This window comes from Strix uralensis, chromosome 5 (assembly GCF_047716275.1).
Source record: "Strix uralensis isolate ZFMK-TIS-50842 chromosome 5, bStrUra1, whole genome shotgun sequence".
In the NCBI taxonomy this organism is placed as follows: domain Eukaryota; kingdom Metazoa; phylum Chordata; class Aves; order Strigiformes; family Strigidae; genus Strix; species Strix uralensis.
In genome coordinates, this window is record NC_133976.1 from 27,786,138 (window position 1) to 27,809,721 (window position 23,584).

General features: G+C 41.3%; 2 protein-coding genes across 13 annotated transcripts in view; one reads left to right on the forward strand and one right to left on the reverse strand.

Moving 5' to 3' along the window:
* Positions 1–2,728, forward strand: part of ANKRD26 (ankyrin repeat domain containing 26) — a 62,780-nt gene extending 60,052 nt beyond the window's left edge. For 10 of the 12 annotated variants that reach the window (XM_074870195.1, XM_074870198.1, XM_074870205.1 and 7 more), the window contains one exon: positions 1,119–2,728. In XM_074870195.1, the coding sequence (XP_074726296.1) occupies positions 1,119–1,267 (149 nt within the window). In that variant the 3' untranslated portion in view covers positions 1,268–2,728. The remainder of the gene's footprint in view (positions 1–1,118) is intronic. The other 2 variants (XR_012629161.1, XR_012629162.1) reach the window with 2 other exon arrangements.
* Positions 2,729–15,611: 12,883 nt separating this feature from the next.
* Positions 15,612–21,569, reverse strand: LSM8 (LSM8 homolog, U6 small nuclear RNA associated). The gene is made up of 4 exons (XM_074870207.1): positions 21,436–21,569; positions 20,279–20,319; positions 18,790–18,917; positions 15,612–15,866 (listed from the first exon to the last, which is right to left on the reverse strand). Exons 1-4 carry the CDS (start codon positions 21,464–21,466, stop codon positions 15,776–15,778), a joined length of 291 nt encoding a protein of 96 aa, XP_074726308.1. The 5' UTR covers positions 21,467–21,569; the 3' UTR covers positions 15,612–15,775.
* Positions 21,570–23,584: the final 2,015 nt, after the last annotated feature.

The following is a 23,584-nucleotide window of genomic DNA, read 5'->3' on the forward strand; positions in this document are numbered from 1 at the left end:
CTGCATTCCACACTAGACCATACCACACACCTCCTCTATTGCTGGATCTTGCTTTTTGCTGTGTCTCTTATTCATCGCTTGTATTTGTATATTATGTGTTGCAGTCTTCTTTGAATAAGCAGGAAGAATAGAGTCGGTGACAAAAGATATCCCTTCTTTAGGAAAAGAGCATTCGGTAGTGTTTAGGCAAACATAAGATGAGTCGAATGCTTGTAATACACAGCTTAAAGCGTGTTCTAGAATATGGGGCCAGGTGTCCAAAGAGGAATTCCACCTGTTTCGTGATCATTGTTCATCCATAGTCACTGCTGTGCCAGGGACTGGTGCTATTTCAAAGCAGGTAGCCCCTGTGAGCATTTCCTTCTGCTCCCGTATGCTTTTAATCGTACAGAGAGTGTTCAGCTGTAGCTTCATAGCTCTTTCCACGTGTCCGAATGGACACAAGGCCACTGCCCTGCATCCATGTGCATTTTGAACATAAGTGCGCATCTGCGAGGAGTCGTAGAGTCTGGTTGGTTTGGGGACCTTGTCTGAAAAAGGGTGGCTGGAGAAAGATGGCAAAGGTGGGTTTCCTTTCACTCAATATGTATTTTCACGGAGGTAAAAGGGTTTTGCCAGGGTGAGAGAAGGTGCCGGGCTGGGAGACTTGTCCTGCCCTGACTGCAGTGCAAAGGGGGTTTGCCTTTTCACAGGCAGATTCTTTCAAAGTTTGTCACAGCAAACGCAGAAGCTGGTTTTTAGGAGGGAGTGGTGTTCCAGCACATCCCTGGTTTGAACACTTCAGGAAAACAGACACTTGAGGTTGAAGAGGTCTGCAGGGGGCTAGATTTGGCACTGGCGTATGCAGGAGTCATTTGTGGGTTCCCTGGAGATGTTCAGTGGGTAGCCTCTGGAATGTCTTTCACTAGCTTTAGAAATACCGTTGACTGATAAGCAAATGTGCAAAAATGTGCTTCTTCCTTTGTGCCTAGCCCCTTCATTGTTCTGTTCCCCTGGAAGTTTTTCAGTCTCTTTCTGGACTGTTGTCTCTCCAGCCACCCGTGATGTTTTTACAGGGACTTATCTGGGCCTGTCTACTGTAACAGTAACACCAGGAATCTTGTGTCTTTTCTCCCTAGCCACTGCTGAACTTGAAACTGGATCTGCTGGAGCTTCTCCCATGGTATCCACTGATGGATCTTCAAAAAATTTCCTCGTTGACCAGGATCCCCTTAGCAGGGCAATACAGGAGTACCGTGATGTTTTAACCAAAAATTACCTGATTTGAACCAAATGCTCTGGAACTTATTTTTTTCCCGTAGTACGCCTGTGGTTTCCCATCCACGGTTCAGGTGTGAAAACGGGTTCGTTGCGGTCTGAATATAAATTCTAAGTCTATTAAATGGATGTCAAGCACATTGCACCTGCCTATTGGTTTATTGATGCATAGTTGTTTTATTTGATACTCACAGTAAGAACCATATCTATTTTTTCTGACTAGCAGATTAACTAATCTTGATTCTTGAGCTTGACGGAAGTGCCCCAATGCCGCTTATTAAGGTAGATGCATTATTTTGCTCCACTCACCTTCTGTGTTTTAACAAAAGCATTCCCTTTGTTTTGTTTAATCTTTTCACTCTGTATTTTTAATGTTTCCAGTGTTCTTTTAATGCTTAGCAAATTATTTGATGTGCTTTGAGCCTGCTGCTTCAGTCCTGATGCAGTGAATATTTCTGCTGATGAAGTGAAAGTTTTACCACTGTTCAAGCTGGAGAATAGGGCACTTTATGTTGCTGTCACTTTATGCATCTTAGGTCGAAAATTACTGTGAGTGTGTAGTAGTGCCAAGAAAGTTGTTATGTGGTCTTTTTGGTATGTTTGTTTTGTGTCACAGAACTACAGGATAGTGAGGTTGGAAGGGACTTCTGGAGGTCATCTGGTCCAGCCCCCCTGCCTGAGGAGGACCACCCAGAGCTGCTTGCCCAGGACCGTGTTGGCTTTTGAGTGTCTCCAAGGATGGAGACTCCACGGCCTCCATGGGCAACCTTGCCAGTACTCGGTCACCCTCACAGTAAAAATGTGTTTCTTGATGTTCAGACAGAACCTTCTGTGTTTTAGTTTGTGCCCGTTGCCTCTCATGGATTTCATGTTGATTCTTCTATTCCAAATTGCTGTGGCTTTAGACATTTGCAGTTCCTACATCAACACCTGTGGTGCACCTGAAACACTTCACAGGGGGGGAAGAAAAGAATGTTAATTTATCAACTTTTAGTCTCCTCAGTACTTTCCAGAACTTGTCTGACAGGAGACCTAATCCTTTTGTTGCTGCTGGCAGCTGATGCAGCTGATATGGTGGCTGTAGCCCAGGTGTTAGCCAGTGTTGTGTGACACAGTTGTGTCAATAAAGCAAGCAGTTTTACTTATGGCAGGGAGTTACTTGTTGTTAATGAAGATCTATCTGCCTTTGTCACTTCCAAACTGCAAAAGTCACTAGCAACCAGAAGATGGTAGAACAAAGTCCCAATTCTGGAAAAGTAAGAATGGTTGTAGTGAGATTAATTAAGACTGGAAAATTTGGGGGGTTCTACCCACTAACTCAAGGACTTGAGTTAACCGGCAGTGAGGAAAGCAATGAATGCTGCTGTGACACTGTTCTTTTTTATATGAATACATTTTTGTGAAGCTAATACACTGTATTCTGGATATTCCATTTCAGTTTGATATTTAATAAACTTTGTAATTTAGTACATGTCTTTAGTTTTATTGTTTCCCTTCCCTGCCCTTATAACTCTCCAGAGCTCTCCTCTGTGCCCTTCAGCTCTGTTCATGGCTACATCTTCAGCCTGTCCTGGAGGCCAGGCAAAGGGCCAGCATGAGTCTGTGTCCTTTTCCTCCGGGGAGGCTTGAAGCACAATTGTGTTAGGATTGTGGACTGGACTTGAGGTATTGCTAATAGTTCCCAGACTCTTCCTGTATTTTAGAGCAATCCTTCTTGTGGTCTGGGCAGAAGGTAGTGGGTGAGCTTCTGGTAGCCATGAAACGCTGGCAAATCCCACAGGTTTGGTTCCCATGGGAAGTTGACTGATTTGTAGCCCACAAAAGAAAAGGTGTTAAGAAATTTCTCTGGCCTGCACCAGAACGGCCAAAGAGAAGTTCAGCTTTTGGTACTTTCTAGTGTCTCTCCACAGAGAAAGCAGGTGCGGAACGTCTTGGCCTTCACTTTGTGTTGTCATTGTGATAAACTCAGACATGACCTGTTTTCAAGTTTGTTCCTAACCTGCTCTGTGCTGCTGGTTGTCAGTGAGAGAGGAAAGCTCTTGGCTGGTGGAGCAGCAGAACAGAAATTCAGTGTTGGCATCTGGCATAACAGAAGTTGATAGCAGTACAATGGGGTGGGGGCTGAGAAGGTAAAGAGAAGTCCAGTCAATTCCTTCACTTTAAAGTCCCATCTCCAGTGTCACTGTGGGGACATGATCTTGGTGAGGCCATGGCAGTCATTTCCTTTCAACATTCTCCTTTGTAATGCAAAACGTAGTCACCAGTTGCTTCTCTCCCACCCTTTTGGCTGCAGCCATTGTCTGCTTTTCAGCATATTATATAATTTTATTCATATTATTGTTCCTGTCTTCTCACCTCTCTAAATGAAGCAATTTCTTTCACATTCCTGATGTCTTACATGGTATTAGTAAAAAGAGATTAACAGTCCTGAATGGTCAAATTACATTGTTGGTGAAATTGGAGTCTGAGGCCATTCCAGTTAGATACACAGGGGAAAAAAAATCTTTCCTTTCTTAGTCTGCCATCACCAGAGAAAGCCTCAATGCTGAGCAGTTACGGCCTATATACTGGAATTGCAGCATGAGGTTTCATAACAGCAGTGAATCCTAGTTCTGTGTTTTATACCGCTCCAGCTGCTCTGGAGCATCACAGCTACAAAAAAAGGGAAAGACCACGTGAAAAGTGCATTCTGTAAAGCCCTGAATGCACTGGTACATGTCTGTGTAGCCTTCAGCACCCTCCAATGATATTAAAACTAGGGATCTTATTTCAGTAACAGATAATATGGTGGGGTTTTTTATAGCAAGCTATTGTTCATGCTATATTATTCAGTTTATATAGAGGCAGAATGATATTTGTATGTCTTGCAGCCAGCCAGCCCCTGCTGTGGTCTCAATAGCTTTGGTGTCTTCAAGTTTTTCATGGAGAAATCAACTAAGTGGATACTTGAAAACAGAATGGAGAGGTGTGATTATAATGGCATGCTGAAGTCCTTGCCAGTTTTCAGTGGTGGTACACTATCAATAGGAAGCCAAAGATAAGATGTCAATTGAAAAACCAGCTACACATGGGGATCTTTGGGGTACTTTCTTGCTGAAGGCTGGCCATCCCTCCATGAGGCAGCCTCTGTCTGCTGAAGGGGTCTGTGCAGACATAATCTGTTTTGCACACAAAGCTGAAATGTAGGTCTGCATATCTGTCACCTTGGCATAGGTGCCAATTCCTTTGAATGTGCAGTTGTGCACCTAGAGTGAATCTTGTGAAGCAAAAGAAGCCCTGTTGCAGCCACAGCTTTAGCTCTGGAGGCCTGGAAGATGTACTTGATGGTGGCTTCTGGGACTGGGAACACTCAGGTCTGGCCTGGAGGTACCTCCCAAGCACTGAGCTGCAGCCGCAGCCATGAGCCGTGATGGAGCTGTGGGAGCAGGGGCATTGCCAGCTGGAGCTCAGTCCCACCACTCTGGAGCAAGGGAAGCAGGGTGGACCTGAAGATTGTCGCCAGGTCCAACCAGGAGTGCAGATTACCAGGCAAGTTCCTAGTAACAAGTCTAGTGGGAAGTCTGTCCTCAGGTCAAGGTCAGCATTGAGATCAGGCCATGTGAGGGTGACCAGGGTCAGACATGGCCCCAGGGCCATGGGGATGGGCCAGGCTGGGACATCAGCCTCGGGTCCTCAGTGCTCATGAGGCACAGATACAATGCCAAACCAACAGTGAGAGTCAATCAGCTTCTCTCTTCAGCCACACCATCTCATCCAGTCACCCAGGATTCCTGTCACAAACCTCATTTCTTACTGCCTTGAACTCTTGATTTAGGTATACTGTCCTACAAGAAGATCAAGCACAGCAGCAGACCTGTTAGAGGCTCTTGTCCTTTAATCTGGAAGATAATTTAGTTGTTTACAGTTTATCCTAATGGGGCAATCCCAGTACTTACTGTGAGTAAGTTGCCAAATTCAGTGGCCTAATGGGGATGGGATGGTACAAAGATATGTATAGCTACAGACACAAAGATACAGTTATGCGTATAGATATGTCTGTAGACACAGATATCTAGATATAGTCGTGTACAGTGTAGATCCCTTCAGCAGCCGAGCACAGACACTCAGTCTGCCCTGCAGCTGAGCTGTTAACTCATTTTGATGGTTTCACACCTCAACCATGAGGCTGTGGCTCTACTGGGGCAGCCTTGGGAGGGACCTGGACTGCAAATCCCTTCCTCTGAGGCCCTAATTTGGGTTCCTGCCTGCCCTTGGCCCTCTCTGCTCCCCTGGGCTGGTGCAGATGTACCTTTGATGGGCTGATGGCTCCTGTAAGGGGCCTGGGTGCAGCTGCAGCAGGGTATTACTCCAGTGTCCATCTGCACCACCACTGCCACCACCACCACGGTGTCTGCCTCCTTTGTGGGGGGCAAGCAGAAGAGCTTTTATCACATAACCCAACACTTAACTCCTCAGTGCCTCCAGCATGCACATGGGTCAGGTTTTTCACCACAGTGTGACTTGGACCCATTATTTACTCATAAAACCCCAAGTAATCGGCAAGAAGACCTTTGTCTGGTGTCAAGTTACACTCTTTGTGGCTGTCCCAATATTTCCTTATACCAGTGTCTGTTAACATTGCTGTTTGCTCACTGATTTAATTTCTAAAACAGAATGTGCTGGTTTTGGCTGGGGTAGAGTTAATTTTCTTCACAGTAACTAGTATGGGGCTATGTTTTGGATTTGTGCTGAAAACGGTGTTGATAACACAGGGATGTTTTCAGTACAGCTGAGCAGTGCTTACACAGAGTCAAGGCCTTTTCTGCCTCTTACCCCACCCCACCAGCGAGGAGGCTGGGGGTGCACAAGAACTTGGAAGGGGACACAGCCAGGACAGATGACTGGGGGAACATTGAGTGATAGTGTTTGTCTTCCCAAGTAACTGTTAAGCATGCTGGAGCCCTGCTTTCCTAAAGTTGTCTGAACACCTGCCTGCTGATGGGACATGGTGAATGAATTCCTTGTTTTGCTTTGCTTCTGTGTGTGGCTTTTGCTTTACCTATGAAACTGTCTATCTCAACCCATGAGTTTTCTCACTTCTACTCTTCTGCTTATCTCCCCCATCCCACGGGGAGGGGGCAGGGGGCAGTGAGCAAGTGGCTGGGTGGTGCTTAGTTGTGGGCTGGGTTAAACCACAACAAAGATTAACAGTGTAGGGATACTTAAAGAAATAGCAGTGTGAAGGACTTAAACTGCTTATAATTGTAATGTCTTTGCATGCCTCTTCCTGGTACAGCTAGTTTGAGAAGACTATGGAAATCACCATTACAATAGACCTCTTCTAAATGACAGTCAGAAGCATGCCAGCACAATGTGCAGGTGCTGGGAGGTATCAGGATACCTAGAAAAAGCCCTTAGGACAAGGGGTTGAAAACCGGTTAACCAGGTTTTACTGTACCATCAGCTTGACTTATGCCTCCTCTCACCCTTTGGTTACAAGTTGCCAAGAGTAGATGGCATGCACTGTTTCACCTGGAAATCAAGTTGATAACTGTATTTCTTGACACTGTCAATCTTGAATATGCAAATTTTCTCTGATAGCACCAACTTTCCCTGAACTTAAGCACCACGTTAGCTGAGGTTACTGTAATAGCTGACCATTCTACTACCTATTAACTATAATGAATTATTAATTATTACTATTAATTTAATCACTGCCACAAGCTATAAGCACAAGGACAGTGACTGTTACACAGGCAAGCAGCATAGTCCATGTTTTATTCAGGATAATGTGGACCACATACTAGTTAGGCTTATGAGCACAGCTGTGTACCGCAAATGACAAGGGCAATTTTCACTTTTTATATTCTCTTGACGTTTCTGTTTTAACTGTAGAAATGGAATACAAGTTCTGCTCCCACCTCAGAGGCCCACCCCCAGACATCTATAGCAGTGCCTCTATGTAGAATAGAGCTCTAGGCATCTTTATAAACAACAACAACAAAAATGCCTCCTTCACATTTCTAAACACTTGTGGCATCTACATGAACACCACTGCCAGTCACTTTCTTACTGGTGAACTACCAGTTGCCACAGCCTTAGAGAAAAGTCACTTTTTATCTCTACTTGTAGTACCAAAATCCTGTGCATACAACTTGTTGCAAGAATGAAGACATTATTATTCAACACAAATGCTCCTCTTTAATGACTTTTCATGAAACAGGATAATGTTTACCTATTTCTAGAGCATCAAGGCAAAAGTAATCCAGTACAAAGCTAACAGTCCTTACACAGCAGCTAGGTGGCCACACCAGAAATTATTTACCAAGGAATCCTGAATCACACACACACAGGCCCATTCCATCTCTGTAGCTTTCCTACTGAATTCTTCAGACCAGCCTAATCAATAATGTGTCTTGGTATTTACTGTTCATAAACTCAAGTTGCTTTATACATACCTCTAATTTTCAAGAGTTGCAGGGCTGTGTCCTGGAAACGCACCGATATTTTGGAGAAGCTGGGCTTCAAAACCTGGTTTGTTTCTTGGCATCCACAATGGAGCTGAGCCAACTTCCATCAAGAAAAGGACATATCTGGGTTTTTTTTCCCCCCATCTATTTTGGGGCAAGGGAGAAGTTACTTTGAACATGGGCTGAATTTAATCTTTCTATAAATGACTGGCTGTATTACTTTCCAACTTTATGCCTAAAACAAAATCCTGCACTTGCGTTTTGCCATCTGTCATATGAGGGTCCCAAGTCACTGTGAGAAAAATCAGCTTTCATTTTAGACATGGAAGACAAGATGTCTAGATATTCTGGGCATGCAGCAAAACAGAGAAAAATATGTACCAGAAGTGCAGGGGAAAATGATGCATCACTGGCTTTTACAACTTATCTATACTTCCTTATGTCTAGGTTATCTTCACTCATTAAGCCTTTCTTGGTGCTGCAGTAGAATCTCTGTCATCTTAGAAGTTTCTTGCTTCATTAAATTACTAAGGCTCAGGAGGCACATGGCAGAGTGCATGGAAACTTCAGTGCTTTCATAAATAATGCTGAACTGCTTAAAGGCCCACAATGATGAAGGGCATTACTCTGGGTACATGTGTGAGTGGAAGCATGGCATTTACAGTAGGGTAGCCTGGCAATTCTCTTTCAGCTAAGGGCAATTCTGCTAGCATCTGTGCTTTGCTGTTGAAACTCGGAAAAAGCATAATTAGAACCAAACCCAAAACTACTGACATACACAATGTGGTTGTAGAGCATCATACATGTTTTATCCACAAATAAAATGTTATGACTCCCAGATTGAAGTTTGTCTTTCTTATTGCTTTCTGCACTGGCTGGACTTCTGAAAAATGGTGGAATCAGAAGTTAGAGCATAAAACTCAAAATTACTTGATGGATGTTATAAACTTTGCAAGATGTTAAAGTAGTCTCTAGATAAAATAGGGAACTGTCCTGTTCACCCACATAATAATCATCACTTAAATTATAACAATAGCTTACTCTACCAAATATTTTCACTCTGTTTTATTTCTCATCAGAGACTGTTTCCACTCAGATCCTGACAATTTTAACTGAATATGACTGACAACTTTTCAGGGAAGCAGTCTTGAAAATCAGAAGTCCAATTCCAGAGAGGAATCCTACCACCTTATAGTTACACAAAAGAATCTTAAGCCTGGCTTTTCAAAGACCTAGAACATTTGCACCTCTTAGATTTAAGCTGAATTTAGGCCTGACTCTGGTGAGGGCAAGCAGTAGAAGAAACATGGCAAAAAGCAAGAAGGCTGCTTCCGTTCAGAGTTGATGAGCACACACTTTCATGCACTTTGCACTTGCAATTTAATCATGGAAATCATTCTGCACACTCCTACTGCTAATGATCTGATTGTTAGGAGAAAGGTGGGCCCCAGACCTATTGACTGTTTACATCTTAATGTGCCCTGGTTTTGAAATCTATTTCCAAACTACCTGAGGTTCTATTGTGTTATATTTCCTCCGCAGCATCACACGTTTTCAATCAGCATCAGCTCCTTAGCCCTAATCACTTCCTGCCTTGGCTTCTGTTCAGCACTGCAACTCGCTGCAAAACAGAACTCCCGTAAATCCGGTCTATATACATGAAATGGTATAGATGAAGTGATATTCAGGTGGCAGTTGGTAAGAACTGTTTTTATTCATTGGAAATGCTATAAACCAAGTTTGAAAAGGTTGTAAATATCTAGAGTTTTCATTGCTGCATGTTTTTTTCTTCTTTTTTTGTATGCATGTGGCTTTGAATACAATTTTGACAATCTATCCCCTGTATCTGAGGACACTACGTCACCTGCATATTCTATCAGTGCAAATAGTGCAGATCCTTGCCATACACCACCAGCAACTGTGGCCAGTTTGCAGAAATGTCACAGTATTCATCTGCATACAGGTTCCCAACTGCATCATAAGCAGAGTAGAAATCTGAAATTATACAAGTGATAATTCCAGAAGATTTAAGCATAAGAATCCAAAGCATGAACAATAATTTAAAAATAACATTTTAGGATAGGAAGCTTCCATATGAAATTCTAGTGCCTTAAAATATTTCTGAGTAGAGAATGTTTTCTCACAATTTTGCAGTATTTCTCTTAATAAGAATGACACGCACAATAATTGTATGTGTTAACGAGAACTTCGCTATAATGAGCACTGCTGTAAAACCTAACTTTGTTCATGTTCAACAGGTTTCTATCCTGCTTGCTTCCATGTTTTAGGAATGTCACTACTTTAAATCCAACTTCTTTGATTTCTCCACCTGCACCATTTCTGTTCCAGTTTCTATGCAGAGCACCATAACCATCACTGCTGGAAAAATCAACACTAAATTAAAGATGAATCTAGAGTATAAAACAAAAAGATGATGGTTGGACAACCATTAAAGATGTTTTAGTGGACAAAAGCAGGACATGCACATGCCCTTGTGCTCCCTTGAGTAACAAACACCTCTCATCTAAAAGCGCAAGTAGCAGGCAAGAAGTTCAGCATTGAGTGAAATTTCTTGGCATTCGCTGGCACCGTTACTGATGTAAGACTGAACGGCAGCAACAGGTTGTTCAACGCAAGTTCCAGAGTTCCTGGAACGTGCTGCAAGGCTCCAGGAAGGAAGATATTACTGCTTAGATAAGGTCAGGCTTTTAGTGCTAGCAAGTAGTTCTTGGCAAAAGTCTGAATACTATTGTGTTTTCAGCTTTTGATTTCCACCTTCGTCAGTGAGGCTTTTATTTTCTTCAAGGAAAATGCTGCTACTGGAAGAAATGCCAGCATTTCTGCCGTTAACTATAAAAATTACTGTAAAAAAAGGCCCCTGAAAATGACCCTTAGACAGAATAGGGCACACTGGAAGAGGCTATCAGGAACAGGATTTCTAGGACAAACACCTGGCTCTTTACTATCTGTCATACGTTTTTAACCTAAGCCTGGTACAAGTTTTCCCTCCCTCACCTCAAGGCTTGTTCTGTACAGATACCACCTTCTGGCACATCATGGTGCCACGTGGTTTCGTGGGTTTTTGTCTGTGAATAGCTGATACATGAAGTATGCCTTATTATTTAAGCTAAGGGAAGCTAAGACTGATATGACGCAGCTTTTCTGGATCCTTACTGAAGAACTGCAACTGAAGAACTCTTCCACTTAAAAAAAAAATAACATGATTCGAATCAATAAACTGCAGCTTCCCCAACTGGAAAGCAGAAATAAGAACATAATTAGTAAAAATTAGGAGAGTTGCATACACAGGTGCCAAAATGTAACACAGACCAAATATAACTACCAAGAACAAACCATCTTGATGTTTCACTGCCATGACTCACATTCACAGTTTCCAAGTCTCTTCAACTGAGGCTTCTACCTTCTTGAGAAGTGCCTTCATGGTCATTGTCATTTAATTCCTAAAGGAACAACAGCTCCCAGCTTTGTATTTGTCACATTAATTGTGAAATAAATTTAAACCTTCCTAACCAGTGCACGGAGAACACACCCTGGTATTTAGGATCATTTCTGTATGAATGTGCAGAATAAGATTCTTAAGAGTGCAGCTTCATGCAGCAGAGGCTGAGGTGGACTTATGTTACCACAGGTACAAAGCACCTACTCAAGCATACAGATCCAGTACATTTGCTACGAAAGTAGTATGGGGATGGCCATAAGATAAATCTATCGTACAAACCACTTGTTTTTCATCTTCAGCTCCAGTGCAGTGTGTTAGGTATGTCTCTCAGCTGCTGTACTTATAAAATGGATCAAAGAATAAACACTAACTCCAGGAACTAAAGAAAACAGGCCAAAGTTGATAGCAAATGTTGAGTCGCACAGAAATTCTCCACTGTCAGAGTAAGTCCTCAAAACTTACTTTTGTTCTTTTAATTCAGTAATCTGCCTGTAGGCCACATAATATTTGAAGAACTTTGACTGCAAATACGTGAAGTGGACGTGGAGACACTTCACATGGATTGCAATTAGGGGAGTTGCCCTTGGATCACAGAAGATGGCTTCTGTGTTGCTTCATGCACACCAAATGAATTTAATTAATTTCTTTATAAGCCAGCTCAGTCAGTTCACTGGGGGCATCCTTTTCCAGTACTCGTCAAGACTTGTCTTTCCACTCCAAGATCTCTATTAAACAAACAAAAGGAGGAAGTGACCAACCTAGAGCAATGCAGGAAACTTAATGGAATATGACAATTACCTCCAATTCAGCGTTACTTCCTTTTGTCCTTAGCATCACCTTTCTCTGCCCTACTCGTTTTTGTAAAATTGGTTTATTACTCTGCAAGGACTCATTTGCTCTTACTGAAGATCGCCTGTTATTTATTGGATCTTTAATCTCGGCTCTTTGCAGGAAAAGACAGTTTCCAAGAACACTATGGACTATGACCCCTTTTTCCTATCTCAGCAGGGCTCTTCATGTACCCCAAGGAACCAGCTGACAGTCATACAGCCACAGTGGCCAAAACTCACTGGGAGTGCCTTCAAGTCTGAAAAAGGAGTTACTCTTTTTTTTGTTGAGAGTACTTTTCCCTCCAGCAAGAATAAAGCAAAGACTCTTTGCAGACAATACAACTCATCTCCTAGGAGACATGTGCTTTACTACATCTCTGCAATCAGTGGGAAACGGCAAGCAGAACCTTCGCCCCAGCCAGCTGGCACACACCGATAGGCTCCACACAGAGTTATGATCTGTGGTGTGCCTTCCCCATTTCAGTCCTCCTTCACACTCCTCAGCATCTGAGATAACTTTTCCTCTCAAAAATTCAGGTCTGCTTCATTTCCTCTATGTTTTACCTCTTTACTACTTTCAAAACTTTTGCTACGCTGACTGCAGTGTGGGTTCACCTAGAGTCAAGACACATACAGAGCCTTCACACTTGCTGAGCTTCCATCCTAAACTCTCCCTCCTCCTCCTCAGACTAACATTCTCTAGCTTTCTTTTTTAGAGTGACTAATACAAGGCCATCACTTTATGTCCACTTTCTGGTTTCAATCCCATTTATTTCTCCTACTTTGATTCATTTTATGAAAGTAAATTAGTGATATAAAAATAATTAACTTCCATTGGTGACCTATTTTTTAGCTAGACTGCATTACAGGTTTGATTCAATAAAAATACCATTTCAGACCGGTTACAATTCAACTTCCAGCACCAAATACTGTTTTCCCGAGTGCTTTCTCTCCACCCTATAGGGAGGGATGGGACCTACTTATCCACTATAGATTCACAAGGCTATAATTTCATCTTGTAATTTTTAGAAGCATATTGGGCCCTAGATTTGATTGCAAGAAACACCTTCTGACTAGGTCTCCTGGCTTTGATCCCTTCACCAGTATACCCAGAAGAGGCTTTGGTCAAATATGGACCAAAACCAATGACATTAAATTGAAGCAAAATTTCCTGCAGAAATTGAAAAATTTGAGTGCAAGACAAAAATCACAACTCTGAAAAGCTTTATATTTCTGCTGTCTAAGCATGAAAGTAAGCGAACTCCACAGCTGCCAGTTTTAAGGTTTTAGACAGAACTTTGCTTCTGAGCAGGCTCCGTCTTGGCAGGGCTGTTACTGCCCACTGTCCCAGTCAGGCCTGTGAGAGGGTCATCCTTCACCTGTCTCACTGCAGAAGAATCAATTTGACAATGCACTGCATATCAACCCCTTTGGGCTTTGTGCAGCTAGTTTTCACTAGATTCCCTTCTGAAAGGGAGTTTAACTTATCTCTCTCAATCCCTTGGAGAATGCCATAAATTTAGGACGGCCTGTGAGTAGAGAAACATCTTAATTTCTTTAAGCTGTAACCTCCCTGCCACACACACAATTTCACAGGTCCAGAAAGAGTGCATGCAAGAGCTGAGGTCACTCACCTAAAGGGAAGAGGATGTGGTTTGCAATCTGTGTTTTAAACACCTGACTGTGTGAAACTATTATTTTCCTGATCATGTTTTTCCTGCTTCAGCAATTCCTGAACTACTCTGAATTCTTATCTGGACAGTCCCTGGATTATACTGATCAGCTTCACCACCTTGGTTCCACAGCTTTGTATCTGAAATCATCACTTCAAGGACAAAGAAAGTAGTTTCAGCTAACATCAGCAGCTCATCATATTTTAAGTCCTCAACCAAACACAGGACCAAGGAGCTGCATTGCAAATGATGTGCTCGAGGCAGATGGTCTCCATATACATTAACATTCCGTAACTCAGCTTCAAAACACAATTCCTCAGCTATAAAGCAACAGATTTCCTTAGTCATTCCAGTGCTTCTGCAAGTATTCAACCTATGTATTTCAACTATAACTCTCCAAATATATCCAAGGTTAAGTACTGCATTTAAACTCAGCTCATCTTGATTCTACTCTTTGCATTTGCAATTTTTTCTACTGAGCCCTATCATTGCTTTATTTGTCCTTTATCAATACAACTCACTTTCTATACTTTCCTTTCTTGTGCCAGTATCAGTGTTTCAGTAGCAAAAGGGTTTTTTGTTATATACAATTTTGCTGACTGTTCAATGAAACAGATTATTTTGACATAAGGAATTGTAGCCAGACTTCATTGACTTTCAGGAATCACAGAAAAACCCTGATTTGCCTTATTCAATGTCTGGTCAGCAATTCCCTGCAGAAATATGGACAGAAAACTACAAGACGCTACTTTACTAGGTCACAAGATGGAGAAAGACAAAAAAGGTTTGCTGAGCTTCACATGCTCCACCAAGAACAACTCGGAAAACAAGCTGGAAGCTACAAGAATTGAGAACCAGATTTCACAGAGAACAAATATCTTCAGTTCAGTGTATTTGGTTTCCAAACAGTGAACTTGTAATGAAAAGTACCAAATCCCACTTAATCGTAAAAATCAATATAAAAAACAAATATGCACATTAAAATGACTTTTCCACAGTACATTTATATATAGGAGGGAAAAATATTGGACCTGCTGGCACACTAGAAGACAAGGAAAACAGCTTTGTCCTACAGTACTGACTTCCTCTCACTGCCACCATGCCAGTATTACTGCTGAGTAGTAAGATGTGGCCTAAAACACACTATACTGCACACAGCTTGTCCCACTTAACTTGGCTGTTGCTGATGTATATGAAAGGGTCTACTATGGTTACCTGTGTTCCTTATATTCAATGTTAAGGCAAATGTCACTCAAAAGAAATAATTTCTCTATCTAAAGTACTTCTGTGTCTTCTAAACTACATTCTAGCAAGACAGTGCTAATTACATATTAGCAAACACGCAATTCTCTTTCTATAGATCTTACCCAAATTTTGAGCAACACGACAGCTGCCGAGAAGAGAAGAGAATGAGTTGGTGTGGAATTTAATGGGCTTCAAGTAAACATAGATATTTGGTTTAAGTTCTGTGTTCCTGCTCAAAAGTCTTTCTTTCTCCATTAACTTGCCTTCAAGCATTAAGGCCCTAAGAACTCCTGCATCTCCAGTATCATCTTGGGGACTAGAGAACAAAGTTTGATAAACAACAAAAACACCTAACACATATGCAAGTCATTAATTTGACTGTGAAAGCTTTTAACATTCCTGCTTTCTATACTACACACACACACAAAAAAAATATTCACAATGCCCAGTTTTCTACTTACAGACAGAACTACGTTTAAGGATGGTTAAACTGACTGCTACACAACCTACCTCCAAATAATCCTGAGCTAACACAAAAAGCCTCAATTTACCTTTAGGAATGAGATATTATTTTAAGAAAGAGGTGTATATATACACAATATCAGGACTATCATTGATATTGCTTGCATTTCCCAGTGCATATTTTACAGTGAAATTATGCAGAATGAAACCCCAAAGGAAATTCAATGAAAGCATCTTTAGTAAAACATAGAAACTTTAATTTACATGCAAAACTACAACATATTCATAATAAAAAACTGGTGACTAAACAAATTAAACACAATTTGTAAAAATCATCCACGTTGTTAAATAGGTCTGTACAACCAAAGATTTACAAAGTCCCTGTACATTTTCATCTTTTCAGTGCACAACTGAGTTTAAAGGTTCTGCTCGAATATTCCCCAAGTCAAGAGCTGAATCTGTCTCTTCATCAATTTCACCAATGACAGCACTGCAATAAAAAAACAGGTTATCGTTTGTTGAAATCTCCCAGTACAAATCTGCAAAGCCACAAAATTCACTTGCTAGTAAAGACACCCCCCCCCTTTTTTTTTTTCTTTTTTTAAAACTGTAGAGTTCTATCCTTTGATCTTCAGATTACCATGGCTATAAGTAGAGTCTAAAGAAAGGGGGTTTGGGTTTTTTTTTTTAAAGATACAGGTTATAAGAACCAAATACTACTGGTCTGTTTTAGGCAGAAGGTTAGCCTCTGAAACAAGAATTGGAAACCTAGTGAGAGAATAGCTTTTCAAGAGTAATGTCTAACTGTAGCAATTTTTAAGTGCATGTGGCATCAGATAAGCAAGGTGATTTCCTTCAATACAGTCTAATTAAATGTTATTAATTTATCCAAGAAAGGATATATAGTATTTCACCTATGCTATGTTAAGATTATCTGGACTAAAACACTAGTGGACTCAGTAAAACTGCTTTAGAGAGAAAAGAAGATTAAGGTAAAAGAAGTCATACTAGGTCAGGATGGGAACTAACCCAGAGGGAGCATAAGAACAAAAAGTCTAATCCTTCTGGCATACCCATCTACTCACCACTTCAGAGACTTATGAGTTAGTGGCTGTATCAACAAAATGAATTAACAGCCACCAGAAACTATGTTATATTAATCCATCCAATAACTTTCTGAATAAATTTGTAATTTTGGTCTTTGCTACATCCTACAGCAGCAAGTTCCACAATTAAGTTTTACAAAGTGCCATGAAATACTGTTATACGTAATCCAACAAGAAGTTATCTTCCATTTTCAGTAACTGGAAAAACTAGAGGAATTTAAATGAAGCCATTAGCTTCCCATCTCCTTCTAATACTCCTGATTTCACAGCAACCAATAACCACTATAGCTGTACTTTTCCCAAACTTAAGAGGCCTTGCCTATCCAGCCTTTCCCTGACACAAAACATTTCATGCCTCTAGTTATTCTCACTTGCACTCTTCATGCATTTTCATACTGCACCCCTCTAAAGATAGCGGCGTACCAGGTGTTTATGCAATGACATGACAACATCTGCTGGTTTAGTTTTCTTCCTAATAATCCCTAATATTCTTTCTTCCCAATGAATAAGTATTTACAAAAAAAATAGCCAGATACCAGGGTGAGACTGAGCTTAAGAGTAAGACATCCCAATACAGGTGTCTAGGTTCCCATGATGGTCAGTGGAAACTAAAGAGGCCTAATTCAACTTGCCTTGAAACAGAAATCTGGGCAGCTGAGTAGCTTTCTTAGTTCCATTACTGCCTAAATCTTCCCTATATCAGGAGCTTACACAATACAAATGTAAACTGCTTGTGCCAACTGAATACTCAAGTACTGACCAGCATGAAACCTTATCTCAAATTTGAGCCTCTTCAGAATTCTTGCATGAAAATAACTTGATCCTGGATGCTTGTTACTATTCCATTTATTAGTTTTTTTAAAGTGACACTTTAAATTTAATTTAAATTTAAAACATCTTCTTAAATTAAAAACTGTCTATGATCTCAAAGCGTAAGTTTCTCTTTAGTTCACATTGAGAAATGCAGCGTTTTCATCAGGGATCTCATTCTCCTAGAAGTAAAAGGAACAAAGAATATCTGCCACTCCTGAAGTCTCTTTCATAGGCTTTCTGCTTCTCATGCAGCAAAGCAAATACATATATTTAAGGGGTTTGGGTTTTTTTAACCAGCTTTTCTTCACAATTTTTATTACAGTTTTACACACAACTTTCTAGTATTAATATCTTTTTTGGTTTTCCTAATTCATCACACACTTTTAAATCAGAAGTTGTCCTTTTCCTTCTAACAACCTCTACTTGCTGTTGAATCATACTGAATTTTTCTGATGCCACACATTTACTGCAAGCTTCTAGTGACATACACTAGAATGCCTGGAAGCATTTATCCCACAACTGTTTCTTTTCTTTTATTTTTCAATAGCTTCTCTATTTTCTGAGAGTCCCCATTTTAGAAGTAACTGTTACTTAGCTGTTGTTTCTTTTTTCTTCTTCCTGTATGGATGCTGAATTTCAGTATGTTAAGAGTTGCATGAATACAGAATTATTCCTTCTAACAAATATATTTCTGAGTTTGTTAAGGTTACAAAAAATAGAGTAGTTTCTATAAAAGAATGTTTTGAAGATAAATTTGAGTAATGTGTCAGCCTGCTATGGTGAAAAAGTGAAGTAGTAAACAATTGTTTGGCTTTTTATATACATTTGTACTATTTGAATGAAAAGTTACTGGTAGAGTAGCATGCTTAACCCTACCTTTGTACATTTCTCTATTTATTTATTTTGTTTAAAAGCTTAAGTCAAAAGTGACAAAAGCCTTCCAAAATGATATGCTTTCTCAGTGATGTTAGATAAACACACCTAGATATAAATCTAAGTCTTGACATTTCTTTGTACAGAAATATCCATTAGAATTAGAAAATTAAAGATCCTGTTAAAAGTCAACTTTGTATACCAGATTGCTGACTTTTTGCACACAAGTTCTATATCATCTTTTGTTCATTCTTCTATTTTTAACTCTGATCCTGCCTTTCACAGGCTGGAATAAAGAACATCTACACAATGTCTAGACTCAAGAAAGGAAAATGCTGAGCTTTATACTGACCTTTCCTCAATTGCTATCAGTACATCAACTGGTTAATTTACAGCTCATTAAAGCTAGACTAACAATAGCTTAACATTACAATGCAATCAATTCTGTAACAGAAGCATAGATATTTGCTATGTAATATGCCTCAGCTTTGACAGTGCTGCCCACAGATACAAGACGTCTGGGGCTACCAAGTTGTATACAGATACATTATATATATATGTATATATACACACACACTAAATCTCTATTAATTGTTTTAAACAAGAATATGCTATACTTACACGTTATCACCTCTTACAATGTATAATCCCAGCACTACTTGCTCAACTCCTTGTGAAGAACTGAACACTCGTTCATGGCTTTCATCCAAAATCAAGTTAATGGTCTGATCAAAACCTTTGAGGGTTCCCTGAAAAAACACACAAAAATAAAGCACTCCAATTACCTTTTAAATTTATCGTCTTTGCTTCCAAGGATATCTTAAACAAGGTGGCAATACTAAGGTATTAGAGAACAGATGCTCTATTCAGGTTTTATTGTCACAAATAGCTGGAGAATGAAACTTTAAAAGCAATACTCAATTTAAGAAAAGTATCTATATTTACTACTGAGTGTTCATGCTAAAAGCTACAGTAATCTAGAATTAAAAGAATGAAAATTGCTCTTTTACCAATGACAGCCCTCTAGACGACTAGATTGTACTATTCCTACACTATTTTAGTCTTCCTTGTATGGAAGTTTCCAGAAATCAAATAAGTAATTAAATCAAAGAACAGAAACACTGGAATCCTGCTGTCAACACTGTTGAAACCATTCTTAACATGCAATTTAAAGTGGTATCTCTTTGAAGGAGATTAGCTTGGTTCCACAAAAGCATTCAAAAAAAATACAAAACACACAAAGAAGAATTTCTGTGCCACTTCAATATATGTTTAGAAAAATGGTATTTGATTTGTGTAATTTACCATCAGTAACCGATTAAGAAATCTAAACTCATAAAACAACCTCATTCAAACAATGGTAATATCCTTTTATATCATCTAACCATGTAACAATGAGTCATATATATCAATTCCATTCAAGTCTTTTTGGTAGAAAGTATCTTGTACCACAACACAAAGTTTACCAGACTGACTCCAACCAGACAGATTTGGTGAAGCTAGTATTTTTCTGCTAAAAGTACTTTCTTTCCAGAGGCCACACAAAGCTCAGTACAGACAGAACGACTGTACTATTAAGTTAAACTCAAAACATGAAAGAATAAAAGGTGGAGAGGAATACAAGAGAAAAAAAACAACACAGAAGCAATAAACCCACAACATTCGCAGTCTAATATATAAGCTTGCCAATCCTCAGGTTTTCAGGCTTAAACAGAATCCCACAATTCTTCAGCAATTGTCAGCTGATATTTTTCTATAACCATATGGAAGAAAATGTTTTAGCATGAAAGTTGAAGAGCTTACTGAATTATGAGGACATTTTAGATGGAAACCAAATTACTGAACAGAAAAAGAAATGCGTTTTCTTGTGCATTTCTATAGAAATGACAAAAAGTCAAAGCATTTGCACATACAAGTTTATCAATGGACAAAGCTGACAGGCAAGAACCAGTGTTTAAATTATACAGTATAAAATAATGTCCACAAAGCTTTAGAAAAATTAATTGTAAAGGTGTGACCATAAGTGATAATATCCTAGCATAGTTTCTTAATTGCCATGATGGAAACTCTTTATGGGGGAAAATAAAATGTTAAAAAATACAAGTCTCACCACAATCATTCTTCCATCGGAAGTAATTACTGCAACAGTACCTGACAGTTCATTGAGGAAATGTTTATAAAGATATCTGAAATAGAGCCATTAACATTTTCTGAAACATTCATAAGCAATATAAGTTTTAAGAGCCATTAAGAGACAGAAAAACCTATCAGCATTTTTTTTTTAAAAAAAGCAGCACAGTTGATAATATTTGACAACACAGTAGTCTTTATGAAAATCTGTTTTAAAGTTTCACTTTACCCAACCGTGGAGAGTCATACACAAACATGAACACCATTAAAAGCAGAGTAAAGATTTGAATTTACCTCTTTCCATTACTAGCTGCACTACCTCAAAATTGAAACAACATAAACAGTTTTATAAACACTTGAAGGCAAGTCCTTAAAAACAGCTTAGCTGTAGGGATCCTGAATCTGGCATTCTACACCCCCTCACTCTGAAGGTCTGACCATCCCAATTTGATGATCACATATCCATCATCCTGAATGACTTTGGGTCAGTATCTTACAATTTGTAAATAAAACTGAAAGTGCCCATAGGTTAGTAGGAGTACAAAAAGATAACACGAAAAGGGTTCCAAGAACACTAACTCACAGCTTTTGAGCAAATCATGTAAAGCTGGTAACTAATCACGTGTTAAGAATCCTTTAAGGGGCCAAGCCCCTTGTGAATCTCGTTCCTCGTCAGAGATAAAGTAAGGATTGGGTTTGCAGCACTGGAGGCTACGTGGGACGCTATCCTGTGGGTCTCTTGTAACCTGCGTTCTACCTGCCAAGCCAGTCTTATGCAAAGCGAAACCCGACACAGCCAACCAGAAAAGACTCAAGCAGCGTAACTGCTCGCGGGAGCGGGATGCAGGAGGCCACAGGCCCCTCAGTGGCCGGCCTAGGGCTGGGGATCTCCCCACAGCTCACACCTTGCCGGCCCCGGAAGCACCCGATGCCCGCAGCAGCTCTGGCACCCAACCCCGCGCCGTGCTGCAGCCACCAGCCCCCCAGGGCCGGGCACCGCCCGCCCGCAGCAGCGCCGAGCCCCCTGGCCCCCCACACCCGGCCTCCCCTCGTGTCCGCGGGCGCGAAGGCGAGGGAAGGCCCGTTCCCGCCGCCCCTACGGCTGCCCCGGGGCATTTCCGCCCGCCGGAAGGATACGGTTGATGTAATTCTCCAAAGCAGAGGTCATGGCGACGGCTCCCGCGCTTCGCCTCACACCGGCAGCCACCTCCCACGAGACGGCGGTGACGACGCTCCCAGCGCGACCTCCGGCGCGCGCCGCTGACGCGGGCCCGGCGCGCAGGCGCACGATGCCGCGGCCAGGCGGGACAGCAGCGCCGCAGGCTTCCGGCGGAGCGGGGGGGAGCTTGGGCTGCGCATGCACGGAAAGGCAAAGGGCGGCGAAGAGATGCGAGCGGGCTGTACCAAGTAGCTACCGCCGAGGGCCGCGCGGGGGGGTTACACTGCCCCCTTCACGGCACATGGCACCGTCCGTAGGGACACCTGCTGGGTGGGCGGGGACGGGAGGCGCAGGCGCTGTATGACCCGTCGTCTTCCCTCACACAACCCTCTCGGACGCTATCGCTGTGGAGGGACTGTTTGGCGGGGGGGCTGTTTCCGTGCCCAGCCTAAGGGTTGACCCTCAGGGTGTCGTTGCCTGGGTGTGGCGTTTCTCTCGCTAACTTGGGAGCCACGTATCCCTCCCTTGGTTTCCCGTGGGCCGCCGGTGTGAGGTGGGCGGGAAGGAGGCCTGGTTGTTGTCTCTCCTCCGCACGGATTCGGAGAGCCTCACGGCAGGGCTGTGGGGTGGGTGCCCAGGCCAACCTTGCAGTGCTGTTTATTGAAGCTCCGTGCAGTGGTGCTTTCTGTAGGAAATGATGAACGGTGAGGTGTGGGGAAGGCGAGGCTTTGGGAAGGTGGTTTTGTTGTACCTGGATCCCATGCTGTAATGGGCATTGCACCAAGCCGCCTGCTTGGGCTCAGGCTGTGGTCCACAAGTGGAGAGTTGTGCCTCTGCTTTAAAGAGGAATGCAGGGGGCAAGCTCTACAATCCAAGCAGAACTATGCATCTTTTTAAAAAGATGTGCAGTGTCAAGTAAGTGGTGATTCTTAAACAAAGTTTGGGTCTTATGCTTACAGGAATCTCACGGTGATCTATAAATGGGAGTGGCAAATAAGGATGTCCTGAAGGAGTTGTACTTTTTCATTTTTGTGTAACTTTACTTGTCACTCACATTCTTCCCTGTCCATTCTGGTGGCCCATTATGTCTTTTGATGCATCCCTGATTATTACTGCCTTCCATACTTTCTGCTCAGTCTACATGATGCACACAGTGTTTCCTCAGTCTCCTTAGAGTCCTGTGAGATAGAGGAGTGGATGAAATCTGCTGGATTCAGTGGTGGTACTGGCAGACTGTTATGTAGGAGGCTGGACTGGTACTTCTCAAAAAGAAATATCTTGGGGAAATTTAAGTTCAGATATTCAGTAATAGAACCAAGTTAAACTACAAAACTAATCCTGGTGCTTTAGCCATCTTTGCCTGTGGGAGATAGTGTAATCTTTGTTAGTATGCAACAGGCTTTCAGAAGCATACTGCGGTATGTTGTACATACAGACATCCTCTGCATTGCAATATATTCAGAGTCATGAATGCATCCCTCTAATGGTATTTAATAATATAGCAGTCTGTGGGTGATACCTAGAGTTTTACACAGGCATGCCCTCTTATAATAGTCTATGTACCAAGCTTCTCAAAGCATGAGGTCAGTGCTTTTGTTTCAGCACCATTGCTCAAATAGTCCTCGTGGAGACACATTAAAATAAATTTTCTTCCACCTGCTTTTTTGACAGTATTGGCTAACCTTTTGAGATGTAACACTGTGTGGGAAATGCTCCTCCAAAGTATAAAAACATACAGTGGGCCATTTTCAGTCCAGCGTATTGTGAAATGAAATGTTACATAAATTCTGGATTAAAAAAATATTGTAAGTTCATGACCTTGAGAGGACAGAAAATTAGCTTGGCAGTTAGAATATGGAATTCCTCTTTTTGTCAGTTTTTGGACAACACTGAGAAAATTTAAGCTCTGTAAAGTTTTCCAGTCTGTCAGTGAAGATACTGATTGTGATGGGTTTCATAAAATGGTCTAAAATAACATTAGATCTGTGTATAATCAGGAGGTTAGAGTTGCTGGAGCACTGAGCAGATATTCATAGGAGAAAGCTCTCACAAATAATACTTTGAAAAAAATGGGAGGAAATTAGCTTTCTGATTTTTTTTTTTTAATTATCTTGATTTCCAGGGCTT

What these genes read in the sequence shown, in the direction of transcription:
- LSM8 (XM_074870207.1), bottom strand. Translation starts at nt 21,466, where the DNA reads ATGACCTCTGCTTTGGAGAATTACATCAACC. An exon ending in TTTGGAGAATTACATCAACC is followed by an intron (nt 20,320 to 21,435) that starts GTATCCTTCCGG and finishes ATGAACTGTCAG; the next exon opens with GTACTGTTGCAGTAATTACT. An exon ending in CCGATGGAAGAATGATTGTG is followed by an intron (nt 18,918 to 20,278) that starts GTGAGACTTGTA and finishes GTGTTTTTTCAG; the next exon opens with GGAACCCTCAAAGGTTTTGA.